Here is a 26,222-nt window from a genome sequence, read left to right on the forward strand (position 1 = left end):
CGGACAGGCGGCAGGCTCCGGACAGGCGGGCGGCTCTGGCGGCTCCGGACAGGCGGGCGGCTCTGGCGGCTCCGGACAGGCGGGCGGCTCTGGCGGCTCCGGACAGGCGGGCGGCTCTGGCTGCTCCGGACAGGCGGGCAGCTCTGGCGGCCCCTGACTGGCGGGCGGCTCTGGCGGCCCCTGACTGGCGGGCGGCTCTGACGGCTCCTGACTGGCGGGCGGCTCTGACGGCTCCTGACTGGCGGGCGGCTCTGACGGCTCCTGACTTGCGGGCGGCTCTGACGGCTCCTGACTGGCGGGCAGCTCTGGCGTCGCTGGACTGGCGGGCAGCTCTGGCGGCTCCGGACTGGCGAGACCCACTGGAGGCCTAGTCCTGGGAGGTGGCACAGGACGGACCAGGCTGGAGAGATCCACTGGAGGCCTGGTCCGAGGAGGAGGCACAGGATAAACCGGGCTGTGGGGGAGCACTGGAGTTCTGGTATGTACGCTCGACATGCTTTCTCCAGGCTGAATGCCCACATTGGCCCGGCACGGGTGGAGAGCAGGCATTGGGCGAACTGGACCCTCCCAGCGCCCTGGAGCCACAGTGCGCAACGCCGGCGCAGGATAACCTGGACCGAGGAGGCGCACTGGAGAACAGACGTGCTGAGCTGGCACAACCCGTCCTGGCTCGATGCCTGCTCTCGCATGGCACTTGCGGGGGGCTGGCATGTAGCGCTCCGGGCTATCAACGCGTACTGGGGACACCGTGCGCTTTACCGCATAACACGGTGCCTGACCAGTACTGTGCTGCCTCCTGTAAGCACGGGGAGTTGGCCCAGAATTAAATCTTGGCTCTGCCACACTCCCCGTGTGCTGCCTCTCGTGTCCGTCACGCTCTCTTGCCTCGTACCAGCGCCTCTCAGCTATCGCCGCCTCGATCTCCCACTGCGGGCGGCGATACTCCCCAGCTTGAGCCCATGGTCCACCTTCATCCAGTAATTCCTCCCATCTCCAGGAATCCTGAACGATCCTCTCCATTTTTTTCAACGTCCATGAGTCCCGATAGCTCTTCTCCTTCCTCCGCTGCTTGGTCCGTTTCTTGGTGGGGGATTCTGTAACGGATGTCGTCGCAAGAAAACGAAGATGTAGCGGAGGTTGTGGATTCATTATAAATATTTAATAAAATGAACCACTATAAACAAAACATCAAACAGCAACGATAGCTAACAGTCCTGTCTGGTCAAAAAACAAACGAGACAGAAAACAATCCCCCACAAAACCCAAAGGAAAAATATGCTCCTTATGTGTGACTCCCAATCAACAACAACGAACTTCAGCTGTGCCTGATTGGGAGCCACACACGGCCCAAAACAAAGAAATACAAAAAACCTAGAAAAAGAACATAGAACGCCCACCCAATGTAACACCCTGGCCTAACCAAAATAAAGAACAAAAAACCCCTCTCTATGGCCAGGGCGTTACACAGGTAGGCAAGTTGAGAACAAGTTCTCATTTACAATTGCGACCTGGCCAAGATAAAGCAAAGCAGTTCGACAACATACAACAACACAGAGTTACACATGGAGTAAAACAAACATACAGTCAATAATACAGTAGAAAAATATGTTTATATACAATGTGAGCAAATGAGGTGAGATAAGGGAGGTAAAGGCAAAAAAAAGGCCATGGTGGCAAAGTGAATACAATATAGCAAGTAAAACACTGGAATGGTAGATTTGTAGTAGAAGAAAGTGCAAAGTAGAAATAGAAATAATGGGGTGCAAAGGAGCAAAATAAATTAAATACATAAATACAGTAGGGGAAGAGGTAGTTGTTTGGGCTAAATTATAGATGGGCTATGTACAGGTGCAGTGATCTGTGAGCTGCTCTGACAGCTGGTGCTTAAAGCTAGTGAGGGAGATAAGTGTTTCCAGTTTCAGAGATTTTTGTAGTTCGTTCCAGTCATTGGCAGCAGAGAACTGGAAGGAGAGACGGCCAAAGGAGGAATTGGCTTTGGGGGTGACCAGAGAGATATACCTGCTGGAGTGCGTGCTACAGGTGGGAGCTGCTATGGTGACCAGTGAGCGGAGATAAGGGGGGACTTTACCTAGCAGGGTCTTGTAGATGACCTGGAGCCAGTGGGTTTGGCGACGATTATGAAGCGAAGGCCAGCCAACGAGAGCGTACAGGTCGCAGTGGTGGGTAGTATATGGGGCTTTGGTGACAAAACGGATGGCACTGTGATAGACTGCATCCAGTTTGTTGAGTAGGGTATTGGAGGCTATTTTGTAATGACATCGCCGAAGTCGAGGATTGGTAGGATGGTCAGTTTTACGAGGGTATGTTTGGCAGCATGAGTGAAGGATGCTTTGTTGCGAAATAGGAAGCCGATTCTAGATTTAATTTTGGATTGGAGATGTTTGATGTGAGTCTGGAAGGAGAGTTTACAGTCTAACCAGACACCTAGGTATTTGTAGTTGTCCACATATTCTAAGTCAGAACCGTCCAGAGTAGTGATGCTGGACAGGCGGAATAATTGAATGATTGTGTCATAAGTGATTAGTCTAAAAAATGTTCTGCAGTAGTATTGTTTCATTAGTGCCTCTCATCTACATTTGCTGTTACACATTAATTGAATACGCCATACAGTAGGTAGATCCAACATTTGATTTATACACAACTAGGCACTCACCAATGACTGATTGTTCTGTTCTTTTGTGACTGGTTACCATTACTACTCCATCTGCCTGCTAGCTGTTAGCACTAGCTGTTAGTGGTTGCTGTAAACGGTAGGCTCTTAGCGCTATCTGTTAGTGCTAGCTGTTAGCGGAGACTGTTAGTGGTAGCTGTTAACGATAGGCTGTTAGTGCTAGGTGTTAGCGCTAGCTGGTAGCGAAGGTTGTCAATGGTAGCTGTTAATACTAGGCTGTTAGTGCTAGCTGTTAGCTGAGCCAGAATGTTAGTCTTAATGACCCAGTTTTCTCTCTCTGTAATATGAGACTCCGTTGTCAGTCAAGATCCGGCTGAGAGACAGACAAGGCGTTGACATGTAGCCTAGGATGATATAGACTCCATGTTGTGTTGGCATCAGCAGAGGACAGGGCTGTATGGTATGGACAGAGGTTGAGGGCAGTGTGGATGCTAGGTGCTAGTGTCAGATCTAAACCAGGTGTGGGCATGCATGCAGCATATGTGAGAAATAGTGTGTGTGTGTGTGTGTGTGTGTGTGTGTGTGTGTGTGTGTGTGTGTGTGTGTGTGTGTGTGTGTGTGTGTCGACTGCATGGTGTCATCCATGTATAGTTGACTGAGTGTTCCAGTTCAGTAAAAGAGCACAGCTAATGAGGAATATGGCAGAGCCAGTCAGCGCTGTGCTGAGGAGTTCACTCAGAGAGACGGCTCAATCTCTGGGTAATAGAAACGCTTGATTACAGATCTGCTACGGTTACTAAGAAATCACACACTTACCCTCCACCTGCCTCTTAGTGTGGATGTGTCAGAGAGGGAGAGCGGTCATGCACGTGTGGGTGTGTGTGTGTGTTAGAGAGAGAGAGAGAGAGAGAGAGAGCGAGAGAGAGATGTGTGAGTATGCGTATTGTAGTGTGTGCGCACATGAATGGTGTTTGTGTGTAGTGTGTGTCGTGCCTCTGGTGTAGCGCTGAGGTGGGTACAGTAGGTGGGCATGGGTCACAGTGTGTGAATTATCCTGGACCTCAGAGAGCAGAACAGAGAGGAGAGGAAGCCCTTCTGAGATGGAGGTGAGGGAAAGAGAGAGAGAGAGAGAGAGAGAGAGAGAGAGAGAGAGAGAGAGAGAGACATTTGAGAATGAGAGAGACAGATGGAGAGAGACAGAGACGGAGAGACAGAGACGGAGAGAGAGACGGAGACGGAGAGAGAGACGGAGACGGAGAGAGAGACGGAGACGGAGAGAGAGACAGAGACGGAGAGAGAGACAGAGACGGAGAGAGAGACAGAGACGGAGAGAGAGAGACAGATGATGAGATACAGAGAGACACACACAGAGAGAGAGAGACACAGAGAAATAGAGACAAAGAGAGAGACAGACAGAGACAGACAGAGAGAGACAGATACAGAGAGAGTGTCAGAGACAGAGACAGACAGAGACACAGAGACAGACAGAGACAGAGAGAGAGAGAGAGACACAGAGAGAGAGAGAGAGAGAAGGGTAGACACAGGAAAACCTGGCTCCCTGTAGAGGAAAGGCTGTGCAACCACTGCACAACAGCAGAACCTGAGACGGAGCTGCCTTTCCTGACAAAATGTTAAAAATATAAAACAATTAGAGAGTGTCATTTCCCCAAATTTGGAACCCTTATTCAAGGATTAAAGCAGCTTGGATTTGAATTTGAAAGAGAGTGAGATACAGAGTGAGATACAGAGTGAGATACAGAGTGAGAGACAGAGTGAGAGACAGAGTGAGAGACAGAGTGAGAGACAGAGTGAGAGACAGAGTGAGATACAGAGTGAGATACAGAGTGAGATACAGAGTGAGAGACAGAGTGAGAGACAGAGTGAGAGACCGATACAGAGACCGATACAGAGACAGAGACAGATAGAGAGACACAAACACACAGAGAGAGACAGAGAGAGAAACAGTGAGAAAGACAGAGACAGACAGAGAGAGACAGAGAAATAGAGACAGAGAGAGAGAAATAGAGACAGAGAGAGAGAGACAGAGAATGAGAAAATTAGAGAATGAGAGACAGAGATAGAGACACAGAGAAATAGAGACAGACAGAGAGACAGAGACTGACCGAGAGAGACAGATACAGAGAGAGTGACACAGAGACAGAGAGACAGAGAGACAGTGAGACAGAGACAGACAGAGGCAGACAGAGACGCAGAGACAGAGACACAGAGGCAGAGACAGAGACACAGAGGCAGAGACAGAGACACAGAGGCAGAGACAGAGACACAGAGGCAGAGACAGAGACAGACAGAGAGACAGAGACAGACAGAGCGACACAGAGAGAGAGAGAGAAGGGTAGACACATGAAACCTGGCTCCCTGTAGAGGAAAGGCTGTGCATCCACTGCACAACAGCAGAACCTGAGACGGAGTGAGAGACAGAGTGAGAGACAGAGTGAGAGACAGAGTGAGAGACAGATAGACAGAGAGAGAGAAACAGTGAGAACGACAGACAGACAGACAGACAGACAGACAGACAGACAGACAGACAGACAGACAGACAGACAGACAGACAGACAGACAGACAGACAGACAGACAGACAGACAGACAGACAGACAGACAGACAGACAGACAGACAGACAGAGAAGACAGGCTATGTGCACACTGCCCACAAAATGAGATGGAACCTGAGCTGCACTTCTTAACCTCCTGCCAAATGTATGACTCTATTAGAAATGCATATTTCCTTCAGATTACACAGGCCAACAAAGAATTCGAAAACATATCCAATATTAAAATAAACTCCCATATCTGCTGGGTGAAATACCACAGTGTGCCATTACAGCAGGAAGATCTGTGACCTGTTGGCATAAGATAAGGGCAACCAGTGAAGAACAAACAGCATTGTAAATACAACCCATATTTATGTTTATTTATCTTCCCTTTTGTACTTTAACTATTTGCAAATAATATGACATTTGAAATGTCTTTATTCTTTTGGAACTTTTGTGAGTGTAATGTTTACTGTTCATTTGTATTGTTTATTTCACTTTTGTTTTTCTACTTCACTTGCTTTGGCAATGTTAACATATATTTCCCATGCCAATAAAGCCCTTCAATTGAAATTGAATTGAGAGAGAGACACACACACAGAGAGAGACACACACAGAGAGAGACACACACAGAGAGAGACACACACAGAGAGAGACACACACAGAGAGAGACACACACAGAGAGAGACACACACACAGAGAGACACACACACACACACACACACACAGAGAGAGACACACACACACACACAGAGACACACACACACAGAGAGACACACACACACACACACACACACAGAGAGAGACACACACACACAGAGAGAGACACACACACACAGAGAGAGACACACACACACAGAGAGAGACACACACACACACAGAGACACACACACACACAGAGAGACACACACACAGAGAGAGACACACACACAGAGAGAGACACACACACACAGAGAGACACACACACAGAGAGACACACACACAGAGAGACACACACACAGAGAGACACACACAGAGAGAGACACACACAGAGAGAGACACACACACACAGAGACACACACACAGAGAGAGACACACACACAGAGAGAGACACACACAGAGAGGCACACACACAGAGAGACACACACACAGAGAGAGAGACACACACAGAGAGAGAGACACACACACAGAGAGAGACACACACAGAGAAACACACACACAGAGAGACACACACACAGAGACACACACACACACAGAGAGACACACACACAGAGACACACACACACACAGAGAGACACACACACACAGAGAGAGACACACACACAGAGAGAGACACACACAGAGAGAGAGACACACACACAGAGAGACACACACAGAGAGAGACACACACACAGAGAGAGACACACACACAGAGAGAGACACACACACAGAGAGAGACACACACACAGAGAGAGACACACACACAGAGAGACACACTCACAGAGAAAGAGAGACACACAGAGAGAGAGAGATACACAGAGAGAGACATAGAGAGAGAGACACACACAGAGACACACAGAGACAGAGAGACAGAGCGAGAGAAAGAGAGAGAGAGACAGAAAAAGGGAGCGAGACAGAGAGGCAGAGGCAGACAGAGAGACAGAGGCAGAGAGAACATTATAGACATGAAATGCTAATACATCCAGTTTTGTTCCTTAACATAAGTTCTTGTACACAATGAAAGATATGAATTCCAAGACCTAAACTGTATCACACATTATTGTCAATCACACACACTACCATGGAGATTCAATATACAGTAGTCTTCTCTGTCTTCTCTCTCTGTCACTTAACTGGCCTATTCAACATAGATCACATTATATTTCAACATCCTCCACTGTCTAATCCAGTCTGGCTGTGTTAGAGACCTAATGATTGGTTAAGCAGCTAGCGCCTTATTGGAGTAATATTGCATGCTCTCAAATTCTATTTGCGGCTGGCTGTCAGCTGTTAATTGAGCTGAATGTGATCCTCAGCATTAATCCGTCTTAGCGGTGGTGTGTGCTTGATCCCGGTCTGCTCTGGATCCTACAGGCCAGGGCGCCTTTAAACCTACGCAATGGTCTGTGGGCGAGCGCTAGCTAGCGCTAATGCCTGTATCAAGCCTTTATCTGTGTGTTCATGTGTGAATAATTTGTTTTGTGTGTGTGTTCATGTGTGAAATTTTGTTGGATATGTTAAAAGAAATGATGTGTTGTGTTTGGCGCCGAGCTCTGTTTCCACCCATGCTGCACTGCACGGGATTAGAACCAATCTAGTTTGACCTTTGAACTCAGCTTCAAAGTGTAGTGGCCCACCTACCTGTATATCATGTTGTTTTCTTTAATTTAATAGTAGGTGCAGTGTATCATAGTAGTAGCAGTGTGTCATAGTCGTAGCAGTGTGTCATAGTAGTAGCAGTGTGTCATAGTCGTAGCAGTGTGTCATAGTGGTAGCAGTGTGTCATAGTGGTAGCAGTGTGTCATAGTGGTAGCAGTGTGTCATAGTGGTAGCAGTGTGTCATAGTAGTAGCAGTGTGTCATAGTAGTAGCAGTGTATCATAGTGGTAGCAGTGTGTCATAGTGGTAGCAGTGTGTCATAGTGGTAGCAGTGTGTCATAGTAGTAGCAGTGTGTCATAGTCGTAGCAGCGTGTCATAGTCGTAGCAGCGTGTCATAGTGGTAGCAGTGTGTCATAGTAGTAGGAGCGTGTCATAGTCGTAGCAGTGTGTCATAGTCGTAGCAGTGTGTCGTAGTGGTAGCAGTGTGTCGTAGTGGTGGCAGTGTGTCATAGTCGTAGCAGTGTGTCATAGTCGTAGCAGTGTATCATAGTCGTAGCAGTGTGTCATTGTTGTAGCAGTGTGTCATAGTAGTGGGACAGCAGGTAGCCTAGTGGTTAGAGCGTTGGGCCACTAACCGAAAGGTTGCTGAATCGAATCCCCGAGCTGACAAGGTAAAAATCTGTCGTTCTGCTCCTGAAAAAGGCAGTTAACCTACTAAGGAACCGCGGGTTATCATGGTAAATAAGCATTTGTTCTTAACTGACTTGTCAAGTTAAATAAAGTTTAAAAAATCAAAATATTTCTGTCTTTAGTAGTTGGTCTGTTGCTGTGTGCTGTCTTTTGTATTGGTATTTCACTTCTGCATTTCGTTTGATTTGATTCCTGGGTGTATTGTACAGCGTGAACAGTGTTTTATGCATTACTTTTTCTGAATGGCTGGCTGTGTGTGTGTGTGTGTGTGTTTGTGTGTGCGTGCGTTTACATGTGTGTATCAGATTGCACTTAGCACTGATATTCAGTGCCATACACTCTCCTCGCACTCAGCCTCCCGTCGCCCGTGAAGAGGCAGGAGCACAGTGAACGAGAGGATGAGGAGAGGGGCAGCCGACAAGTCAATGAGAGACGCGACCAATGGCGAGATCCTCCAGATGATCGTCATTAATGTGTTCACCACTCCCGGCCCGGTCCAGTCCTCAGGTCGGGCACAGAAACACATCCATCCAGCTACTGAGAGGTGGATTCATCAACACATTTGTTTGGCCCCAAGTGGAGTTTCTACATTGATTTTCCCTCTGTCTATTCTCCCTGGCATATTTTCAAGGTGGCTTCCAGCCTCTGCATTACAAGGATTTAGACTTCCATTCAAAACCTATTTTTTGTGACATTGTTGTCACTTAAACCACTTTCAGTCACCCACTAAAAACCGATTGAGCAACTCCATTATGACTCCATTTCTTAATATCAGCAGCATATGGTTTGGGCGTATGATATCTGAACATGTCGATTTGAAGCTGTTACACTTTGACTGATTGTGTGCTGAAACGTAACCTCTGTAGGCTGGTTTCTCGGACACAGATTAAGCCTGGTCCTGGATTTAAAAGCTGTTTCAATGTAGATGTCCTGCTTTATAGTCCACGAGTAGGCTTAATCTGGCTCCAGGAAACTGTCTCTTTGTGGAATAAAACGCGTAACACAATAAATTCATCTGTGGCCCTATTGTTGCGTGGTGCCGAGTCTCTCCACTCTCCCAGTCCCTCTTCAGGAGCACAGTAATGACCGAGGCCTCCCAGAGTGGCTCCCAGGACTCCAGTCCTCTTATTGCTTCCTGGAAACAGATTAAACCAATCCAATTCAGCTAGCCTTTATGTCATGTATTCACTACGAGGTTGCTCTGGGACACAGAAAGGCAAATGTTGCCAGAAAAATGTAGGGACGTTGAAATGTTCAAGTGTGTGTTTTACGCTGACGCACTGAACTAAATATGTTGATGCTTCATCAGGGGGAGCTTTTCTGTTCTGGTTCCATCAAATTGGACTTATTGGCTTGACAGTCACACACACACGTACACACGTACACACACACACTTATGTTCTCACACACAGAGACACACGTGACTCATCAAGTGGGAGTGTGTGTGTGGTCGGTGCCTGCTTGTATGTGCACCTGTGTTCATATGTGTGTGCGTGTGCGTGCGTGCCTTTGGTGTGCATACATGCGTGAGAACAGGTGTGTGTGTGTGTGTGTGTGTGTGTGTGTGTGTGTGTGTGTGTGTGTGGTGTGTGTGAGAGAGAGAGAGAGAGAGACTGTCATACAGTATATACTGAGTGTACAAAACATTAAGATCTTTGCTTGACACGGACTGACCAGGTGAATCCAGGTGAAAGCTTTGATCCCTCATTGATGTCACTTGTTAAATCCACTTCAATCAGTGTAGATGAAGGAGAGGAAGGTTTAAAGAATGATTCAGCGTTCCATCTCCAGAGAAGTAATGACATCTACAGTAATACTCGCAGCTCTCTCTCTCCTCCTCCCCAGCCCCAGCCTCCCGACCCCCAGCCCTAGCCTCCTCCCCATTCCTAGCCCCTTTCCCAGTACAACCTTGCAGAGTGGAAGAGGAGAGAGAGAGAGAGAGAGAGAGAGACAGAAAGAAAGAGAGACTGCTCATTAGTCAGACCTAGTGTTTTGTCTAAGCGATTTCTCTCAGATTTCCCCTGATATATTGACAAAAACCTTTGATCTGATTGTCAGTTTACAGGATAGCTCTGGAGCCAAATGTCCAGTCCAGGCACTCTCTGTTCTGCCCTTTCATTGCTCTCTCACAGCCCTCTCTAATACCAGCCCACACAGCTGTGCACCGTCACACGCGCCCTCTGTCTTTGGTCTCTCCCCTCTGGTGTGTGTGTGTGTGTGTGTGGTGTGTGTGGTGTGTGTGTGTGTGCGCGCACGCTTGACGCTAGCCGAGACGGGCGTTCCAGGAAGCTTGCTCGCTCGGAGGAGCAGGCGGGGCCATAAACATCAACAGCAAGGCCTCTTTGATGGGCAGTGACTCACAGAGGTGTGTGTGTGTGTGGATGCAGGCATCAGTGTGTGTGCGTCCTTATTAGAGAGGGTAGGGGGCGCCCTATAGGCTCAGCCTGTGGTGTGTGTGGTGTTCATGGTTTCCGGGCCAGCAGCAGAGTAGGAGGTTGGGCGTGTGGGCCATGGCAGTAATCAGAGCACATCACCCTCTTGATGATTAAATAGAACAAGATGGCTGAACCCCTCAGACTGCAAGAGTTCCTGCAGATTCATAGTCCCCTTTATAAAGTTTGACCTAAATGAATTAGTTTCCGGTGGGAAATGGTGAGTGCGTCCCGTGACCATTCTGTGTGCCATTTTAAGGAATCAGCAGCATTAGTGGGAATGGTTTTATTCTGTCCACTACATCTTACGACCTCTGTGGTAATGGAATGAGACTGGGAGTGTTTCAGTCCAAAATGTCCCTAGCCACAGGAAAACATGAGCAAGCGTTCTTTTTTTAAAGACGTGTGTTTCTGTGTTTGTGTGAGACGGTATAGTGGTGTACAATAACGACTATTACTTTGCTCTGACTCACGCAAACTTGATATTCATTGACATTCAAACAGTGATTGATATTCACATTAGAGCAACAAAGAGCTGTCTGAGACTGAGCTGTGAATATCCATAAAGTACGTCAATCTGATAGTTGGCTTGTGATGCTAATTCACTGAGATAAATACTGACAGCATTGACAACTCAACGGAGGAAGATTGTTTTTATGCACGTTTGAGGGTTATTTTAAGTCTTTTCTACACATATTTGGTGATGAATCTGTTGACTAGAGTTGGGGAGGATTGGTTCAGGACGATCATGTGACTCCAGGGAGCTACTGTACTCCTACTGGAGAGAGAGAGAGAGAGAGAGAGAGAGAGAGAGAGAGAGAGAGAGAGATAGTGAGAGAAAGAGAAGATGAAAGACACAGAATCAAATCTGCAAGCTCATTCTCGCTCTGCTTCAAAGAAAACTTCAAGTTCACCTCGGCTCACTGTCGCCACGGTGCCTGCAGGGTGACACGACACGACAAAAATACAAAATCCCGAGGCAGAGCCACACTAAAAATATTGGCATAGATTCAACTGCTTGTATTTCGACAATGAGGACAGGCTATTTTAGTAATGCTTACCTGCGGCTATAGACCTATCTGTACATTTCTGAGAGTACCGATTTCTAGCCAGATCATGGAAAATGTATGACTCTCTTCTTGTTTGATGAATCGAACTCTTGACTTCAGTAAATTGAGTGGATTGCGAGCCACAACTTGTAAATCCTTCATGCCACTTAAACCCTGTGACCCCAATCTGGCTTCAGTGCTGCTGTAGTGGTTACATGTCCTGGCTCGTCTTTGAACCGTCCCTGGTTGGTGCTGAGGTCAGTCACCAGAAATGACAGCTCTGTACACACTGACAACTACTGTCTATCTGTCCATCATGAGAGAGACAGAGAAACCTAAGCATGAAGCGTTTGGTGTCAGCGGTGGGATACAGCAGGCCAGTGAAGCCATGGCATTATTATTCTACTTCGGGTGGCGCAATAACCTCTCTAGGTACCACGCAGCTGGTAGTGTTACCCAAGCATCTATTCTCATTGGACGGGATCTTGAGGAGATGAGCAGACAACCTCTCAGGATGCCTCACTGTACATCATCCAAACTCCTCCCCCCTCTTTTAGCATTCCTCATTTCCCCGGCCTGCGATTGGCTTTCAGCACCACGGACGAGGACATCCATCGCCATGCCGACCGTGCTCTGTTGGCAGCCGGGACACCCGTATATCATTTCCCATCATACAGCGGGGGTGACAGCTCATTCTCGGTGGCTTGGCTGATAGGGAGCGCTTTCCCAGGCTGGGCCCGCCATCCATCAACCCCCGCCCCTTAGCCCCCCTCTGCCCCAGTGTACGCTCTCCATCACATGGCAGAGCACAGGGGGAGGACGGGGACAGGCTGTAAAGAATGGGCCCCTGCGCCCCAAGTCTCCCTCTGGCCCCCGCTGTCGCTCATTTTTATTTCTGAAAATGAGATGCCAGTTAGCAGGGTCATTAATAACCAAGGGTAAGGAATTAGGCATCCTGGAAATTTTCCGGAAGAGTCTTGGCGCTCTCTCTCTCTCTCACACTCTCTCTCTGAGTACTATCTCTGCTAAAGTCACATCAGTACTCTCTCTACTACAGTCTCAACAGTACTCTCTCTGCTGCAGTCACATCAGTACTCTCTCTACTACAGTCTCAACAGTACGCTCTCTGCTGCAGTCACATCAGTATTTTCTCTGCTGGAGTCACATCAGTACTATCTCTGCTGGAGTCACATCAGTACTATCTCTGCTGCAGTCACATCAGTACTATCTCTGCTGCAGTCACATCAGTACTATCTCTGCTGCAGTCATATCAGTACTATCTCTGCTGCAGTCACATCAGTACTATCTCTGCTGGAGTCACATCAGTACTATCTCTGCTGCAGTCATATCAGTACTATCTCTGCTGCAGTCACATCAGTTCTCTCTCTGCTGCAGTCATATCAGTACTATCTCTGCTGCAGTCACATCAGTACTATCTCTGCTGCAGTCACATCAGTATTTTCTCTGCTGGAGTCACATCAGTACTATCTCTGCTGGAGTCACATCAGTACTATCTCTGCTGCAGTCACATCAGTACTATCTCTGCTGCAGTCACATCAGTATTTTCTCTGCTGGAGTCACATCAGTACTATCTCTGCTGGAGTCACATCAGTACTATCTCTGCTGCAGTCACATCAGTACTATCTCTGCTGCAGTCACATCAGTACTATCTCTGCTGCAGTCACATCAGTACTATCTCTGCTGCAGTCACATCACTACTCTCTCTGCTGGAGTCACATCAGTTCTCTCTCTGCTGCACTCACATCAGTACTATCTCTGCTGCTGTCCCCTAATCCCACTGTGATCCCCATCACAACGCTGCATTACACAGGTAGAAGATATGACCCCCATGTCATTAAAAGACTTGGTTCACAGAATAACACATCAGTAGCCTGTATCACATCTTCTGCAGACTATCAGACTCCCCAAGGGCATGAGATCAGAGGGGTATACAGTACCCACAGGGTCAGGCAGAGAGGCAGACACTCTACCCTAGACCCCTAGATCCTAGCCCCAGACCCCTAGATCCAGGCCCCTAGCCCCAGGGTCCTAGCCCCAGGCCCCTAGATCCAGGCCCCTAGATCCAGTCCCCTAGCCCCAGGTCCCAGGCCCCTAGATCCAGGCCCCTAGACCCCAAGGCCCTCGCCTACACAGCCTGTCTGTCTGTCTGTCAAACTGTCTCCTTTATTTTCATTATCTTTTCCTACTGCTCTCTCTCTCTCTCTCTCTCTCTCTCTCTCTCTCTCTCTCTCTCTCTCTCTCTCTCTCTCTCTCTCTCTCATATATATATACCTGGGCCAGTAGTCAGACAGAGGGCTCGGAGAAGATGAGAGGGAGATATAAAGAAGAGTTCATTAGTACATGTACTAGTGATCAGTTTGAAGTTAAACCCTGGCCTGAAGTGACTGGCACTCAGCAGTGGCTGCTAGCTTTCTGTGAAGAGGGTGAGTGTTCTTCTAGAGGGCTACTTCACACCACTGTCACTCCTCACAGATACAGTTAGGAGGAGGAAGGGAGGGGAGTTCACTGTGCACTGAGAGATTGCTTATCAGGGCCTCATAATGGGCAGTAAGATCTTCAAGATACAATAAGCCACATTTTTCAACTGAACTCGTCAGAGGACATCTTTTTCAGATGTTGCAGAATGATTTGAGCAAGATGGACATTTCCCTCAAATGTTTACACTGCATGGAAAGAGGTCCAGTTTCAGAATGGGGGCATTAGAAGTTTTTTCTGTCTACCCAAAACACCAAGTTTCAACTCATTGCTTTCTTCACTTTTCGCATCTGCAGTTGTAGTGCAGCGTGATGGGATGAGGAGGTGTCAGTAGTTGATGGTGGTCTCCACTAAGACAATGGAGGAAAAAAGGCTAGTGATAAACTGTTCTGCTGATGGACCCCCGAGTCGCTGTGTGTGTGTGTGTGTGTGTGTGTGTGTGTGTGTGTGTGTGATAAGAGTGGGGTGTCTGTTAAGTCTGCCTCAGCTACTCTTTTTCTGGCTGATTTTGAATAGACCTACATCACAGGAGGCTGGTGGCACCTTAATTGGGGAGGACAGGCTCGTGGTAATGGCTGGGGCGGAATGAGTGGAATGGTATCAAATGCAACAAACACGGTTTGATGTTTGATGCAATTCCATTTACTCTGTTCCAGCCATTGTTATGAGCCGTCCTCCCCTCAGCAGCCTCCTCTGACCTATATGTACTGTATACATGTTATTACAGTTATAAGGAATATGCTTAGTAACAGAGTTGCTCATTAGCTAAAGTCAGCTAAAGTCAGCTTTTATGTTGTCTTCAGTTTAATATGTGACCGATCGGCTCGATTCATAACAGGTGTATTTTAACACCAATAAACTCACAACAAGATCATTGTTTGTCATACACTAAGATGGCGCCGACAGAGATGGTCGCCTTTTTCTTATGTATTATTTCTTACATTGTTAGCCCAGAAAATCTCAAGTGTTATTACATACAGCCGGAAGAACTACTGGATATAAAAGTGACGTCAACTTACCAACATTACGACCAGGAATACGACTTTCCCAAAGCGGATCTTTTGTTCAGACCTCCACCCTGGACATGGGATCTTATCCCAGAGGCCGACCCAAAACAACGTGGTCGCCGCAGGAGAGGCAGACGGAGCGGCCTACTGGTCAGACTCAGAAAGCGAGCACACTATCCAACACTTCCGAGCATATTACTCACAAATGTCCAGTCCCTAGACAACAAGATGGACGCAATTAGGGCACAAGTTGCCTTCCAGAGAGACATCAGAGATTGTAACATTGTCTGTTTCACAGAAACATGGCTCACTCGGGATATGTTGTCAGTCGGTTCAGCCACCTGGTTTCTTCATGCATCGTGCCAACAGAAACAAACATCTCTCTCGTAAGAAGAAGGACGGGGGTGTATGCCTTATGATTGCTCCCAGCCTATAGACAGAAACTAAAACAGGAAACGCCCGTGCTCAGGTCTATTCAACACTGGTCTGACCAATCAGATTCCACGCTTCAAGATTGCTTCGATGACGTGGACTGGGATATGTTCCGGGTAGCCTCAGACAATAACATTGATGTATATGCTGACTCGGTGACCGAGTTTATTAGCAAGTGCATCGGTGATGTACCCACTGTGACTATTAAAACCTTCCCTAACCATGGATTGAAGGCAGCATTCGTGCAAAACTGAAAGCGCGAACCACCGCTTTTAATCATGGCAAGGCGACTGGAAACATGACCAAATACAAACAGTGTAGCTATTCCCTCCGCTTGGCAATCAAACAAGCAAAGCATCAGCATAGAGACAAAGTATAGTCGCAATTCAATGGCTCAAACACGAGACGTATGTGGCATGGTCTACGCTCAATCACGGATTACAAAAAGAAAACCAGCCCCGTCGTGGACATTGCTCGTGGACATTGCTCCTAGACAAATGAAACAGCTTCTTTGCTCACTTTGAGGACAATACAGTGCCACTGACACGGCCCACTATCAAAACCTGTGGGCTCTCCTTCACCGCAGCCAACGTGAGTAAAATATTTAAACATGTTAACCCTCGCAGGGCTGCTGGCCCAGACGGCATCCCTAGCCGCGTCCTCAGAGCATGCGCAGACCAGCTGGCTGGTGTGTTTACAGACACATTCAATCAATCCCTATCCAAGTCTGCTATGCCCACATGCTTCAAGATGGCCACCATTGTTCCTGTTCCCAAGAAAGCTAAGGTAACGCCATCACACTGCACGCTGCCCTATCCCATCTGTACAAGAGGAATACCTATGTAAGAATGCTGTTCATTGACTACAGCTCAGCATTTAACACCATAGTACCCTCCAAATTTGTCATTAAGCTCGAGACCCTGGGTCTCGACCCCGCCCTGTGCAACTGGGTCCTGGACTTTCTGACGGTCAGCCCCCAGATGGTGAGGGTAGTAAAACAACCTCTCTACCCCGCTGATCCTCAACATTGGGCCCCACAAGGGTGCGTTCTCAGCCCTCTACTGTACTCTCTGTTCACCCATGACTGCGTGGCCATGCACGCCTCCAACTCAATCATCAAGTTTGCAGACAACACTAGACTGGTAGGCTTGATTACCAACAACGACAAGACGGCCTACAGGGAGGAGGTGAGGGCCCTCAGAGTGTGGTGTTAGGAAAACAACCTCTCACTCAACGTCAACAAAACAAAGGAGATCGTGGACTTCAGGAAACAGCAGAGCGAGCACCCCCCCATCCACATCGACGGGACAGTAGTGGAGAAGGTGGAACATTTTAAGTTCCTCGGTGTACACATCACGGACAAACTGAAATGGTCCACACACACAGACAGGGTGGTGAAGAAGGTGCAACAGTGCCTCTTCAACCTCAGGCTGAAGAAATTTGGCCTGTCACCTAAAACACTCACACACTTTTACAAATACACAATCGAGAGCATCCTGTAGGGCTGCATCACCGCCTGGATCGGCAACTGCTCCACCCACAACCGCAAGGCTCTCCAGAGGGTAGTTCGGTCTGCACAACGCATCACCGGGGGCAAACTACCTGCCCTCCAGGACACCTACAGCACCCAATGTCACAGGAAGACCAAAAACATCATCAAGGACAACAACAACCCGAATCACTGCCTGTTCACCTCGTTATCATCCAGAAGGCGAGGTCAATACAGGTGCATCAAAGCTGGGACCGAGAGACTGAAAAACAGCATCTATCTCAAGGCCATCAGACTGTTTAACAGTCATCACTAACATTGAGTGGCTGCTGCCAACATACAGACTCAAATCTCTGGCTGATTTAATAAATGGATTTAATAATGGTATCACCAGTCACTTTAAATAATGCCACTTTAATAATGTCTACATATTCTACATCACTCATCCCATATGTATATACTGTATTCTATACCATCTACTATATCTTGCCTATGCTGCACGGCCATTGCTCATCCACATATTTATATGTACATATTCTTATTCGTCCCTTTACATTTGTGTGTATGAGGTAGTTGTTGTGGATTTGTTAGATTACTTGTTAGATATTACTGCACTGTCGGAACTAGAAGCACAAGCATTTCGCTACACTCGCATTAACATCTGTTAACCATGTGAATGTGACCAATAAAATTTGATTTGATTTATTTACAAGTTAATGGTGAGCTAATTACAGAAAATAGCTTATGGTTTTGAGTGTGACTAAATAAAAGCAGGTTATTCTACCAGAGAATTTTTGAATTTGGACACTGTCTCTTTGGCCTAACTTTATATCCTAATTTGACTTTGGTGCAGGTCATGTTGTTCTTGGTAAACACACACTATATCAAATAAAATAAACGTTTATTTGTCACATGCACAGGATACATACGGTGTAAACGGTACAGTGAAATGATTACTTGCATAGTGGAGTCTTTTGTTTAGACATGTAGCTAGCTTGCTAAACAATGAACCATAATCCCAACTCATAACGTTACTACCCTGCATGAATCTACAGGTAGCTCAAGCTAAACAACTAGCAATGCAACTGGCTCTGAGATTCAAATAATATTATACACAGATCATACACATAATGTTAGCTAGCGAGCCAGCCAGCTAACGTTAGCTAGCTAGCTAACAGTATGCTTTAACTTGCAATGAAAGGGACTTTCTGGCTAAAGTAAAAACTTCTAATATCTGAAAATGTAGTTAGCTAGAATCTCTTACCCATATACAGTGGATTTAAAAAGTCTACACACCCCTGTTAAAATGCCAGGTTTTTGTGATGTAAAATAATGAGTCAGAACTTTTTCCACCTTTAATGTGACCTATAACGTGAACAATTCAATTGAAAAACAAACTGAAATCTTTGAGGGGGAAAAATAAAAAATAAAAAACTCACAATAACCTGGTTGCATAAGTGTGCACACCCTTAAACTAATACTTTGTTGAAGCACCTTTTGATTTTATTACAGCACTCAGTCTTTTTGGGTAAGAGTCTATTAGCATGGTACATCTTGATGTGGCAATATTTGCCCACTCTTCTTTGCAAAAGCGCTCCAAATCTGTCAGATTGCGAGGACATCTCCTGTGCACAGCCCTCTTCAGATCACCCCAGAGATGTTCAATTGGATTCAGGTCTGGGCTCTGGCTGTGCCATTCCAAAACGTTAATCTTCTTCTGGTGAAGCCATGCTTTCGTGGATTTGGATGTGTGCTTTGGGTCGTTGTCGTGCTGAAAGGTGAACTTCCTCTTCATCTTCAGCTTTCTAACGGACGCCTGAAGGTTTTGTGCCAAAATTGCCTGGTATTTGGAACTGTTCATAATTCCCTCCACCCTGACTAAGGCCCCGGTTCCATCTGAAGAAAAACAGCCCCAAAGCATGATGCTGCCACCACCATGCTTCACTGTGGGTATGGTGTTCTTTGGGTGATGTGCAGTATTGTGTTTGCGCCACACATAGCTTTTGGAATTATGGCCAAAAAGTTCAACCTTGGTTTCATCAGACCAAAACACATTTTCCCACGTGCTTTTGGGAGACCTGATGTTTGTTTTTGCAAACTTCAGCCGGGCTTGGATGTTTTTCATTGTAAGAAAAGGCTTCTGTCTTGCCACCCTACCCCATAGCCCATTCATATGAAGAATACGGGAGATTGTTGTCACATGTAGCACACAGCCAGTACTTGCCAGACATTCCTGCAGTTCCTTTAATGTTGCTGTAGGCCTCTTGGAAGCCTCCCTGACCAGTTTTCTTCTCGTCTTTTCATACATTTTGGAGGGACATCCAATTCTTGGTAATGTCTCTGTGGTGCCATATTTTCTCCACTTGATGATGACTGTCTTCACTGTGTTCCATGGTATATGTAATGCTTTGGAAATTATTTTGTACCCTTCTCCTGACAGATATCTTTCAACAATGAGATCCCTCTGATGCTTTGGAAGCTCTCTGCGGACCATGGCTTTTGCTCTGAGATGCAACTAAGAAAATGTCAGGAAAATCCTACTAGAACAGCTGAACTTTATTTGTGATTAATCAGAGTCACTTTAAATGATGGCAGCTGTGTAATGACTTCTATTTAACATGAGTTTGAATGTGATTGCTTAATTCTGAACACAGCCACATCCCCAGTTATAAGAGGGTGTGCACACTTATGCAACCAGGTTATTGTAAGGTTTTTATTTTTCATTTTTCCCCCTCGAAGATTTCAGTTTGTTTTTCAATTGAATTGTTCACATTATAGGTCACATTAACAGTAGAAAAAGTTCTGACATGATTTATCTTTGTCTCATTCTTTTACATCACAAAAACCTGGCATTTTAACAGGGAATTTTCTACATCTCCTTAGCTATCATACTCTGCTTCCACCAGGCATTCCACTGATTTCAAAACTCGGTTCTCCAGAAAGTGTACTTTGTGATATCTTTAAAAACAATTGCTTTAGAGAGGGTTACCTACATATACTAAGAAGCTCATGTTATAGACAGAAATGTGTTACATGGCAGACCAATCCGAACTCATCTCTCAGAATGTCCAGCCCATCCATTATCTCAGGCAATCGTGACTAGCGGGAAGGTTCCTGTCTTTTTCCGTGGCTAAACCAACTAGGCTCGTAATTTAACAATTTTATTCGTATTTACAGATGGCATATAAGTTTGTTATTAATTAAGGCACATGAAAGTTCACATTCCATAAGGCATTTCTGCCCAAAAATGCATTTCGATAAAATGTTTGTGTTTGTGTTTGTACCCTTTTTCAGAGTCAAGGTAAACACTGAAGTAATTACAATTTTTTTTAAATACGGAGAATGTAAGTCGCTTTGGATAAATGTAATTATTGCTCACCTTTGAATTGTACTTGTGACACTGTCACTATTTTTGTATGGGGTGGCAGGCAGCCAAGTGATGAAGAGTTTTGGGCCAGTAACCGAGAGGTCGCTGGTTCGAATCCCCGACCCGTCAAGGTAGAAAAAGAATCTGCCTTCTGCACTTGAGCAAGGCAGTTAATCCCTGACAACAACTGCTCACCGGGCATGGATGTTGATTAAGGCAGCCCCCCGCACCTCTCTGATTCAGAAGATGGTTGAATGCATTCAGTTTTGCAACTGACTAGGTATCCTCTTACAGTACCTCCTGATTTATTCTCTCTGTTATTTTAAAAGGATAGAAAAGTCTATCTGCCTCCCTATTCCTCACTGAAATTAATTGGGCACATAGATTTGTGCCTATTCATGCCTTTGTGGTGTGTGTGCGTGTGTGTTTGTGCGTACGTGCTTGCTTGCGTGTGCATATATGTGTACCTCGTGTGGTATATTGTTGTTACACACATGTCTCTGTCTGTGTGTGTGTGTGCCTGTATGTGTGTGTGTTCCGTGAGTGTGTGCACCTATAGTGTGTGCGTGTTCGTCAGCGTTCATGCGTCTCGAGCACCATGCTCTGCGAACGGAGGGTCAACTGGTGGGAGGAGGGAGAATGTGTTCTCAATGACAACAGAACAAGGAGCAGGTTGACAGCTCTATATATATACTCCGTTCATGTTTTACTTTGAATAACTAAGCAGAGAGAAGAGAGAGGATGAGACGTCATCACTGAGCCAGTACACCACTGAGTACTTCTGGATGTCAGTCGAAATCCTACCACAGAATGAAACTAGATAGTAATGACGTAGCCCAGACTTAATTTAGACTCAGTTATTCTGTCTTGTGAGGCTGTCTGTGTAGAGCACGTGGATCAGCAGACCCCTCCTGTCCATATGTGGATATACATGCAGTTAACAGATGGATGGAGGATGGTTAATAATGCATTCATGTGGAGGAGAAGAGAAATGTGATGTCGTCGTTTCGAGGTCACTTACAATGTGTCTGACCCTTTAGACAGGTTCCCATGAACATTAGACAGGCCTAGAGCAGTACACTGGACGAAATAATGCAGCTGATGCTATCATTTCTTCATAGAATTCATAATATCCACTGTAATAGTATCCATAATATCATCTCTGCATGTGTCGTGTCATTCCATGAAAACGTTCCCGACCACCACGCTCTGGTTGGCTGGTCTGGGATCAGCGCATGCTTTTGCATTTGCATGCCTTCCCTTAAAAAGGGTACTGTCTGGTTGGGGTTAGTAGCACCCCGATCTGACCTTAGATCTGCTGGTATTGACCTTGCAGGTTCTTGCCTTGCTGTACTTTCACACCTCTATGCGATCCTTTGAATGATCTTAGAATGACCTTGGGACCCACAGTACTACATGATAACGATTAGGTCCGATGTGTCTCTGTGTCAGTTTGCCGCGTACTCCTCCTCCCTCTGTTTCTCTCTCCCTCCCTCTCTTGATGTTACTTTAGTTGTATTTATTTAAGTTGTTAATGTTCTCTCTCTCTCTCTCTCTCTGCCCTCCTCTTGCTCCCCCTTCCTTCTAACTCTCTCTTTGTCTTCCTCTGTTGTAGTAGGCTGTGTTGAGTTACAATAATGCTTTAGTGGTTGCTGATGTAATGTCTGTATTTTATTTAGCCTTTGTTTCGTCTCTGCGTTGTTCTTCTGTCTGTGTTGTGGTGAGCGCTCCCCTAACCTCAGTTCATTGTGTTGTGGCACCACGGCAGTCCAGGATGACGCTGCTCCAGTTACCCAGGAGTACATTATGTTGCGGCAGGATTCCATCCACTCATCGGCGGATTTAAGGAGTAAAGGGTCCCCGTTTCGTGCTAAGTGTCACGAAATCTTCTGCTGCCCGCTGAAGCAAGTCGTCAACAAAGAGAGCTCAGAGCCCGAAGGTTTGTCCGCACTCCCTCCTTGTTTTTTAAGTGATGCTTATTTTTTGCCCCCCCCCCCCCCCCTCTCATATTCTGTCTGAACTGATAGATCTCCTCCCCTCCTCAAAGTTTCCGTTCATTTACATCCCATTTTTGGAAAGCACCTGGCCTGTGCGGGCTCTCACTCATCGTGTGTGTATATGAATGTGAGTATGTTATGCTTGCCTGTGGAGCACAGCCCACCAAACCCCCTCCAACCACCCATAGGCCCACGCTACAGCCAACATAAAGGAATAATAAAACCACTGAAAGGGGTCATGGAATGATGCAGCTGCTGTTCACCATACTGTAGTGTTTCTATTTCAGCCTGTTGGCTTCATAGAATAAGAAGCTTGCAGCTCGTCATGCTACAACCTCATGACTCTGCACCTCTACTGTATAGCACATCCATATGAGGTTGATATTAAGATGATGCCAGTATATTATTGGCATGCTGCCCACCCATTAAGCAACCGTCTGTCTCCCCCCATGCTCACCTGGCTTTTAGTCTTGCTGGCTTTAGCCCTGTCCCTCTCTTTCACCGAGTCCCCCTCTCTATCTCCTTCTCCCCCATCGCTCCTCCCGCCCTCTGCCCCTCCTCCTTTCTCTACCCGCCTATCTCCTTTTCCGTCCTCCCCCTCTCTCTCTCTACCTTTCTCTCCCCTCCCCCTCTCTCCCTCCCCCACTCTCCTCTCTCTCTACCTTTCTCTCCCCTCCCCCTCTCTCCCTCCCCCACTCTCCTCTCTCTCTACCTTTCTCTCCCCTCCCCCACTCTACTCTCTCTCTATCTTTCTCTCCCCTCCCCCTCTCTCCCTCCCCCACTCTCCCCTCTCTCTCTACCTTTCTCTCCCCTCCCCCTCTCTCCCCTCTCTCTCTCTACCTTTCTCTCCCCTCCCCCTCTCTCCCTCCCCCACTCTCCTCTCTCTCTACCTTTCTCTCCCCTCCCCCACTCTCCTCTCTCTCTCTACCTTTCTCTCCCCTCCCCCTCTCTCCCCTCTCTCCTCTCTTTCTACCTTTCTCTCCCCTCCCCGTCTCTCCCTTCCCTCCCCTCTCTCTCTCTACCTTTCTCTCCCCTCCCCCACTCTCCTCTCTCTCTCTACCTTTCTCTCCCCTCCCCCTCTCTCCCCTCCCTCCCCTCTCGCTCTCTACCTTTCTCTCCCCTCCCACTCTCTCCCCTCCCTCCCCTCTCTCTCTCTCTACCTTTCTCTCCCCTCCCCCTCTCTCCCCTCCCCCACTCTCCTCTCTCTCTACCCCGCTCCCTGGCGCTTGCAGGTGCATGATGGTTAGTCTGTGTATGGTCATGCTCATTGGGGAGAGGGGAAGACACCGTACGGTAACGTTAGGTGTAAGCACCTGCATGCGGATACATTGTACATGTATGTTAGGTACCAGGGGTTGATTGTTACATCTATTGCCTGAGGCTTGTGCATTTTCATCAGTAGAGTACTAAGATTGCAAAGATGAAGGTACCTTCCTTTTCAGACTTCCAGGCAACTCGGTAAGACGTGATTCGCTATGGGTTATAGTACATTTGCAGTGTAAGCTGGTTTGTCGTGTGGTCTCAGCTACATGATATTATCAGGTAACAATCACCTGTTAAATCAGATGTGTGGGCTGCTCTTGAACATAGTGTACATGCAGAAGTGTGGCTTTCTCCAATGCATTGCATCCGATTGATGGTGCATTATAATGTCTGTTATTCTGATTTAGTAAATTAGAGAGCGAGGGACACAGAGTGAGAGAAAGAGATGGAGAGATAGAAAGATGGCGAGACAGAGAGAGCAACAGATTGAGCTACAGTAGAGGGATGGGGAACTACAGATCTATTATTCAGTTAAGACTCCAACTCCACCGTGATGCATGATTGAATTTACAAAGGAAGGAGGGGAGAGAGAATGCTGCCTTATGTGACCTGTTAGCTGGGGTGTCATTAACATTAAGGGACTGATGTGATGTGGTTCTGTAGCCCGTGGCAGTGCCGTGGCCCCCTATGTTCAGTATAGAGAACCCTCCCAGGCATCACCTAATATCACCTTATTTAAGAACTTCTGTTGTGGCGTTCTTGCGGTTTTGCGAACGTTCGCGAGCTAGCTCAAAATGGTGTGGGATCATATCAAGAAAAACCTTTCAAAGTCGAAATGGCAAGTCTGTGCCACATCCGCTGATTATTCAAGAGTTTGAGGACGATGTGAAAAAATGGCCACATATCACCTACGAAGACATCTTCAATTATTTAGTCTCGTCTCTCGGTGTGGATGGGTCAGAGATGAAGAGCTGCAAAAGCACAGAGGCATATCGATACCTCCACAGTGGCAAAGTTCACTGTCTTGAGGATGACAACCTGGTGTTCCTCAAAGCAGATATTCAGCCCAGTCAAAGAAAAACACACCATCATTCTGCCTGGGTTCTTGTATCATCTGTCGGCACAGTGGAGACTGCAGGGTGCTCTTGTGTTACAGTCATGCAGCTGCAGTACTATGGAAGGTAACTAGCTCGCTGGCTTTTTGTTTATCATAACCTTTTCTATTAGTGATATGTTTGACGTTAGCTAGTTACTTAGCTAGCTAGCTAATTGTGATGATACCATATCACTGACCAGAACTGATAACGTTAACTATTACAACATGCACACACGGTCTAATCTTGATTGGCAATGAGGTAGGTACAAAATCAGAGTGAGATTTACAATCAAATAGGAAATGACCAACATAACCTAAACCTACTAGTTAAAAGGAGACTGTGTAAACTAGTCAGCTGTGAACTCCATGTAACCTAGTGTTCTGTACGGTAATTGGCTATTCTAACAGTAGTGTTTTGTTGAAGGTGCAGAATGCTGTGTGTGGAGGATTGACAGGGGTGTCCTGTACAGATGAGCAATGTCAGTGGAACTCTGGGACGCAGCGGAATTTATCTCCAAAAAGGTTGAGCGAGATCTGTTTCAAAAGTCACATGCCAGCGGCTTCTCCATCTCTACCTCCAACTCCTACGTACCCCTCCCACAATGCACTTTAGAAGAGTTTGGAAGGGGCCAATGTTCCAGTGGGGAGCCTTCTGCACAAAAGCATCAAAGCTAAACCAAACAGTCATCAGGTTCCTGCAGCAGCCACACAGCTACAGCAGCCTCATGGTGAACACGGCATCAACATGCAGTGTCAGAAATGCTTATGACGTTTATGTTAAGCTGGAGGAGTGTAAATGTGCCAGCTTGGAGGAGGTCAATAAAGCACAGAGTGCCTCCCATGCGTGGAATGACGCGCGTAAACTTTGGATCACTGCTAGAGCAAAGAAGGTTCCTGTGCGCACCTCAACAAATCCCGACAACTTTGTGTGGGAGCATCTCTTCCCCAGGTTCCATGGGAACTCAGCAGCCACATAGGCAAGGAGAATGAGCAGGTGGCCTACACATGGATGGAGAGTTGGCCGCTTAGTCTGGAGAGTAGAGGCACAGTAGTGAGTGTCAAGGAGCCATGGCTTTCTTCAAGCCCAGATGGCGTGTTAAACTCTCAAGAACTTTAAGACATTAAATGTCTTGTTCTGAGTAAGAGCTGGGAGTCACTGACTGACCTGTTCTCTGGCAAACTCCCCGGTGTGAAGCTGGTGGATGGGCTTCTGGAGAGATGGAGAGATGCAGACTGCTTGTCTGGGCTCCATCCGAGCAGGTTGTTATTGATGTGAAGTTCTGTGCTGATCTTATCCCTAAACTGAAGGCATTCTATTTCACACATATGCTGCCAAAGATAGTAGATGAATTCCAGTCAGGCAGACTAACTGTGCTCCAAATATGTTCATCTATGTGGTATCTAGGGGCCTAATACGTCAGTGTTTTTAAATAGGTCCTATATTT

General features: G+C 46.8%; 1 protein-coding gene across 4 annotated transcripts in view; it reads left to right on the plus strand.

Moving 5' to 3' along the window:
* The window catches only part of LOC106611730 (fibroblast growth factor 13), a 168,796-nt gene that overhangs the window by 75,744 nt on the left and 66,830 nt on the right, over positions 1-26,222 (plus strand). For 3 of the 4 annotated variants that reach the window (XM_014212242.3, XM_014212243.3, XM_014212244.3), the window contains one exon: positions 22,190-22,360. The exons of the other annotated variant lie outside the window; for it this stretch is intronic. In XM_014212242.3, coding sequence (XP_014067717.1) covers positions 22,190-22,360 — 171 coding nt within the window. The remainder of the gene's footprint in view (positions 1-22,189; positions 22,361-26,222) is intronic. 4 annotated transcript variants of the gene reach the window in all.

Source organism: Salmo salar, chromosome 09 (genome assembly GCF_965601325.2).
Source record: "Salmo salar chromosome 09, fSalSal1, whole genome shotgun sequence".
Classification (NCBI taxonomy): domain Eukaryota; kingdom Metazoa; phylum Chordata; class Actinopteri; order Salmoniformes; family Salmonidae; genus Salmo; species Salmo salar.